We start from the raw sequence: 6,697 nt of genomic DNA on the forward strand, positions 1-6,697 counted from the left end.
CACCCATCCTGTTCTGCTCCCGTTCACATGAAACTTCTTTAAAAAAAAAACTCTCAATGATTATGACATAATTTGAACAGCGTCCAAACAAAGCAATTGCTTTTGGAGATATTTTAGACGAGGATGAGGAAAATCTCCCCCATTTTCTCTACTCCAATAATCTGTACCTAATTTTCTCCTCACCAACATACTGAGACAGTATTTTTTTTTAATTGAGAACCAAAGTTTACTGACTGAGATGGGTCTTGACCCCACATCACCCGCTCTGTATACCAAGAGCACACAGATTTGATTTTTTTCCCTGGAGTCTCTAGTACTTCTAAAGTCTATAACTCTCCAACTTTGCTGGCTGAGGCATCAGCGCATGGTATGGACAAAATTTAAAGTACAATAACACTAATATGAATAAAGTGACCAACTCATATAATGCAATAGAGTTTTCAAAGACTTTTCCCAGACATTGCATCATTTGATGCTCACAAGATCCTAGTAAGATAAGATTAGTTCTATGTCACAGAAAAGAAGTCTGAGAGTCAAAAGTTACATGGCTAGTCAGGGACTAAGACTTAAACTCAGATCTTTGAGCCAGGATAATTTTTCTTTCTTTCTTTCTTTTTTTTTTTTAACAAGAAACTGTTTAGAAAAACAAAGTAGATAAGGTGTGAAAGGGGGATTTACCCAGACAAACTGCTTTGGTTTGCAGAATCACCAAAGAGTTTGTCCACTGGAGTTCCAGGGAGATCTCGACAGATGGTGAAGGAAGCGTCTCTCTCCAGGAGCAAGTTTAGTATCTTCCTCTGGTGGGATCTAAAACTGGGTCCTGTGCCAGGACTTCCTTCCTCTCTTGTGCATGAAGTGAGTTCTGCAGACATGGTCTCCGAGGACTAAGGAAGAAAGAAAGCCTAGCTAAGAGGAAGGAGACCGTCATCTATCCAGGCCCATCACAGAGGGTCCAGCTGTCACAGCCTCATCCACCCTTCCCAGCAGTGGCCACGTGGAGCGGTCTTGGAGGATGGGCATCCCCAAACGGAGACTCACAACTCGGCTGGAAGGTGAAATCGCACTTGCCCGAAGCGGCCTGGCCTGTTCGTTGGAACCTGAACTTCCCGGGAGGAAACCCCAAGACTTTAAAGCGAAAACAAAAAGACGGCTTTGACTTGTTTGGAGCCGCAGCTCGCGACTCCTGACCCGAAGGAACTCAGTTCTCCTAACTCGCGACGATACCTTCGGTCCCCTGACTTTCCGTTTGTGGGGCTCTGGTTCCCGCAGAGAAGGCTCTGGTCTTGCCTCAAGTTTGAGTCTGAGATTTACTTACCTTCAGGAGAAAGAGAAGTGGGTGGGGATCAGTCACAAGCGAAGACTGGAGCAGAATTAAAGAAAATCGGGGGAAAGGAGGCAATTGAACCACACTACAAATTTACTTCCCGACGGGATAGGCTTTGCCGCTTCTCTCCACAGAGGGTCGGAGTTACAGCCTCGGAGCAGAACAACAGCCACAGGTCCTGACCATTCAAACCTACCGCCCTCCCAATAACCTATCCCGCTCGCCTCTAAGCTGCGTCAGCCAATCTCCGCGCCCGCCCAGAACCTTACCAGCCAATCGCTTGGCTCGTACATCACCCGGGGGCGTGAGCTTGCTCTGGTAGGAACACAATTTGCCCCGCCCCACAGCCAGAGCAGGATGCCGATTGGCCCACCAGCATTCGGCCAGCGGCTTGGTCAGCCCCGCCCCACACGAGTCTGGCGTACCATTGGCTTTACCTGTGGCCAATCGCCTCGCCCTTCCTGAAATTTCCCTTCGCTCCGCCCCTCGGACCCGGGGAGATTTAAATAGCACCTCGTTAGCGCTAGCGTTGTCCAGTGGTTAATACTTGGAGGAATTAGTTTGGCTGGGAGGTCTTTTAGACGTCTCTTTTTTCCTTGCTTCTTTCTCGTGTATTATAAGGACTTTACCCCTCTTAGTCTGCTACCCTTCCGCTGGAGATGGAGCATTTGCCGCGGGTGTGGCAGATGCCGGGGCGAAGCAGGTGTGTGTATTTATGCTAAGCGGCATGGGCCCCTTCCAAGAGCTTTTCCTAGTAAGATCTCCCGGTTAGCGCGCAGCATCTCTGAGACGCTAAGTTACGTGAGTAAAGGAAATGCCTTTTCAGGGAAAGCAGGGGAGTTGAATTATTTCTTGGCATAATTCTTATCACAATTCAAAGGATCTCAAAATTTGGTTGCTTATGGAACTTTGAACATTAATTAGGTGGTATTAAAAGAATCAAATTTTTAATAAATATTTTATTGATTTTAGAGAGAGGAAGGGAGAAGGATAGAGAGATAGAAACCTCAATTATGAGAGATTTTTTAATTTTTTTTTTTTATTGATTTCAGAGAGGAAGGGAGGGGGAAAGAAACATCAATTATAAGAATCATTGATCGGCTGCCTCCAGCACGCCCCCTACTGGGGATCGAGCCTGCAACCAGGGCATGTGCCTTGACCCAGAATCCAACAGATGACCTTTTGCTTCACGGGTCCATGCTCAACCACTGAGCCACACACGCCCGGCAAGAATTTATTCTTAATTTTGGGGACTTGTTTTTAAATACTCCTGTGGGAGTAGTGGTGGGTCTGGATGAAACAAAATTGGCCATGAGTGTTGGGTGATAGGTAACTGGGGATCCATTATATCAGTGCTCTCAAAGTTTAATCTGTATACTAATCACCTGGGGATCTTGTTAAAATGTAGATTCTGATTCAGGAGGACTGGGTTGAGGCCCAAGATTCTTTACTTCTAGCTGATGCTGATGGAGGTGGTACAGGGACCATACTTTGAGTAGCAAAACATGATGCTATTCTCTTTACTTCTCTGCATATTTGGAATTTTCCATAATAATAGAAAAAATATTTAAAATAAACTTGGAAGCTATTTAAAATACAGGCCCCTAAAATGATGATTCAATAGGTCTAGAATGGGGCCCAGGAATTATCGAGGTCCCTGGGTGCTACCCATACAGATGGCTTGCAGACTACACTTTGGGAAGCAAATCAGAAATGCAACCTTTATCTTTGAAAAACAGTCAGTCAGAAATACAACCTTTATCTAGTCTCAGGATCTTGGTGATAGTAGTGGCTTAGAGGTGCGGTATAGTCAGTCGGGTATTGTCCTAAAATACCCTTTTCATCTGTAGAATTTGTTTCCCCAGAAAGGAGCAGTGTGAAGAGTCTTTACCCTGGAGGGTAGAAATGGTGAGTGTGGGAGTCAGCACAGAGCCCTGCCATGCCAGGTGAGTTTGAAAATCACACTGGGGATTAAGGGAGTGTGGGATGAGTTGGTTTCTGCTTTGATAATTATAATGACACTTCATGTGGCCACTATATACTTCCCCACAGGTGGAAGGTAGAAACAGATGAAATTGTCCTACAGCGGCGGCAAAAGCAGATAGATTATGGCAAGCGCACACCTGGTTACCAGTGTTTTCTGCAGCAGGTCCCCAAGTGAGTGTAGTTGTGGGTAGTCACAAGAGTCTCAGTCAAGTGGCTTTGGTTCAATGTCAGGTGATGGAAATATACTAGAATCTGAGTGCTCTCACAAACTTGGAGTATTACTAAAACAAATTCTCCTGCAACCTAGCCCCAAGGTTAAGTCATACTTAGTCCAGAAGACTTTTTTAAAGCCTATCTTAAAACACACACACACACACACACAAAAACAAAACAAAAACCCTCTATCCATCTTTGCTTATGAAGCTTTTTTCTTTCCAACCATTTTTACCTCATGCCTCCAGCTGACTTGGCTAACTGAAATGTATTTATCTAATCACGTGAAAGTTTACATGCACACATACAAACTAAATGTATGAAAGGTAGAGTGTGTTTGAAAGGGATGCCAAATACTGTCTTTTATATCTATCTTGACTTCTGAGGGAATTGGAATATCTAATTTAACCTTCCCAGAAGAAAAAGAATATTGGGGAGTTAGGAAGTATGATGTTTAATCTGACTTGAAGATTTTTTCTGTTGGATTGAGGGCATTGATCATACCTAATTCTCAGAGAATCCCTAGTAAGTCTCCTGATTCACCATGATAAGCAGTGAGCTGTGCCCCCTACACCTTGATCTCAGTCCGACTCATAACTGTTGTTGCCAGGGCACAACGACAGCCAGGACTTCATCCTCAAACACCAAACAAAAACAGGAGATATAGCCGCCGCTCCTGGGATGCCCAGATCAGGCAATGGAGAAAAGCACTACATTCCTGGGACCCCCCCAGCCAGCCTCTGCAGGGCAGGAGGGCTGAGGGGTATGTGCACTATTCTTGATTTCTTCCTAGAGTGGTGGACTGAGCCCCACCTCTCCCCATTTTGCAGAGATTTAACTTTCACTGGCTAAAAAGGGAGAGTCGGAATGAGGTGCATCCTCCTCTGACTCTGCTGCCTTCCTAGGCAGGGAATGGAGACTCATCTCTTAGAACCAATGGATTCCACCCCTTTGGATGACCTCCTGGATGACTGGCTCCAGCCCCTGGAACCCTAAGAGAATCTGGATGGAGACCAGAAGGGAGCCCAGGTAGTATCTTCTGCTGAAACCCACTAGAGTAGGGTCAGAGATGGGGTCTGGTCTATGAGGTCACAATTAAGATGGGGTTCAAGCTAGTAGCCCAAGAACAAAAAAGGAAAATGAGGCATCAGGAGAAAATACCGTGGCATGAGTAAAAAAACTTGAGAACTAAAAGTGGCATAAGGATATTTAATTATAGTTTATAATGGGCTGCACTGGGGGCTATTTTATACTTGATGAAAGAGTTGTAATCTTCTTTTGAAGTGAAGCTTGAGACCTAACTTGCAGGATTTGTTTTTTAACTCTCAATTTCAATGTTTTTCAAATGAGCCAATGCTAACTTAACTTCTTATACTCAATCATTTAACTTTAGTAAGTATGGTTAATAATAAAAAGGGGGATCTAGTGGTGAAAACCAAGGGCTTTAGAGCCTCAGACTGCTTTTTAAAATACTGCCTTTGTCTACCACATGGGCAGTCACTTAACCTCTCCAGCCATTTCATGTCAAATAAGATTTTTCCCCATTTGATGATTGTAAGCAAAAATGAGAATACATATTTAAAGTACGTAGCAAGGTGCCTGGCACGTAAGTGCGCCACAACAGTAATTATTGGAAACCATATCTCCTGTAACTTCAGGCCCCTGCCAGTTCTTTTGCCAGGGGAAATGGGCAAGGCAAAGGAAATGTGAGGTATATCTTCCCTTGACCCCATTTTCTTACTAAGTACCTAACTTTTTCTCTTCTTTTTCAGTTTGCAGACGAGGTGGCTCTGACTCCTCCCTTCCCAGGCTCTGTGAAGATCCCCACCACTGGTTCTACTTTCTAACTGATCACAGCTACTTATCTGTCCCAGATTTGAGTGGGGTACACATTATTTAGGAGAAAGATACCTTTCAGGGGACCTGTTGCTAAATGTAGTAGTGAGGATTTACTTGCATGACTGTTACTTTCCCATCGATTAAAAATCTAAAATTCTGCCCTACAAAGAGATCACAACACGAAGGCATTGTTTAAAACCTCTCCTTTTCCATGTTTTGCCTGTCTCTCTAAACCTTCTTTGATTGATGAGACTCAAATTTACATAAGAACCAGAAACCTATTCCCCAACCTCTTCACCTACTAACGTCTACATTGTCTTCAAAAAGGACTTAAACTTTGGCTGTGGTGGCAGTGGTGGTGGTTTAATAAAAGGTGGTTTACTCTACCTAAAGAGGAAATATAGCACCATCCACATCCCCATCTGCCTTTTTCCTCCCTCCCCGTCTTAAAGAAAGTGGTCCAGCTGTAACTACCGAACTCCCCCCCGACACCCTCCCACGCGGGTTACTGAGCCGCCTATGATGTCATAATCACAATCCCATTACCTCATCCTGTTGAGGGGGGGCGGTGCGTAGAGGGAGGAAAAGAAGTGATCAGCCCTGGGCCCTCCTCAGCTTTACAAAGTTTTTGGCTGAGGGCTAATCATAGAACCAAATGGGAACAGCCCCCCAACTGTAGTAAGTCCTGGGTTTATAAGGTTCGAGCCGATCTGGCCGCTGGAAGAGGGGCTCCTGGGACTTAGAGCAGGCCCTAATCGGCGCTTGGACTACACTTCCCAGAAGCCTTCGCGCCGCGGACGGGTCCTCTGCTGGGGGAATGGGAATTCCTCCAGAGAGGCGGCGGGAGGAGGTGCGAGACGAGAGCAGGTGAGAGGGACCTTGGCTACTTCTCATTAAGCGGCCCGAGCCGATTAGAAGGCTGTCCGTGGCCCGATGGAGGAATGGAGGACGGGAGCCATAGCTTTGTTTACCTTCGTCTGACGCGGCCTCCCCCGCGGCTTTCGAGACGTGCCTCCAACTGGGCCTGTCCACCTTCTGCAATATTTTGCAGGGGGTGACTCCATAGTGAGGAAACCGCCCTCATCCTCAAATCAAAGAACCGGGCTCCTCCCTGACAGCACTACCTAAGAAAGGCTTCGAGGGAGAAGCGACGCGAGTCTCGAGCCCCCGCGGACAGCTCGGGGGGACTCGGTGGGCAGGAGAGGTTCCCCCACTCTCCTGAGGGGCCCGTTGGTTCGCGCCGGCGCCTTTTAAGGGCACCGTGGGGTGAACGGAGCGCTCAGAGCTGCTCCGGCCGCGGCCCTGGGAGCTGGAGGAGCCGCGGTAGGTGGCGGA

At 46.4% G+C, this 6,697-nt stretch overlaps 2 protein-coding genes and 1 pseudogene across 5 annotated transcripts in view; 2 read left to right on the plus strand and 1 right to left on the minus strand.

The window, feature by feature from the left end:
* CDC25C (cell division cycle 25C) overlaps positions 1 to 1,501 on the minus strand; it is a 23,863-nt gene extending 22,362 nt beyond the window's left edge. For all 3 annotated transcript variants that reach the window (XM_014529118.1, XM_014529117.1, XM_005881115.2), the window contains exons 1-2: positions 1,316 to 1,501; positions 679 to 902 (exon numbers count right to left, since the gene is read on the minus strand). In XM_014529118.1, the coding sequence (XP_014384604.1) occupies positions 679 to 872 (194 nt within the window). In that variant the 5' untranslated portion in view covers positions 873 to 902; positions 1,316 to 1,501. The remainder of the gene's footprint in view (positions 1 to 678; positions 903 to 1,315) is intronic.
* A 319-nt stretch (positions 1,502 to 1,820) lies between these two features.
* LOC102258287 lies at positions 1,821 to 5,763 on the plus strand (annotated as a pseudogene).
* A 195-nt stretch (positions 5,764 to 5,958) lies between these two features.
* Positions 5,959 to 6,697, plus strand: part of FAM53C (family with sequence similarity 53, member C) — a 9,359-nt gene continuing 8,620 nt past the window's right edge. The window contains exon 1 of one of the 2 annotated variants that reach the window (XM_005881018.2): positions 5,959 to 6,229. The gene's annotated coding sequence lies outside the window, so the exon portion shown is untranslated. Of the gene's footprint in view, positions 6,230 to 6,266; positions 6,686 to 6,697 lie in introns of those variants that run through there. The other variant, XM_005881017.2, reaches the window with a different exon arrangement.

This window comes from Myotis brandtii, unplaced genomic scaffold (assembly GCF_000412655.1).
Source record: "Myotis brandtii unplaced genomic scaffold, ASM41265v1 scaffold668, whole genome shotgun sequence".
In the NCBI taxonomy this organism is placed as follows: Eukaryota; Metazoa; Chordata; class Mammalia; order Chiroptera; family Vespertilionidae; genus Myotis; species Myotis brandtii.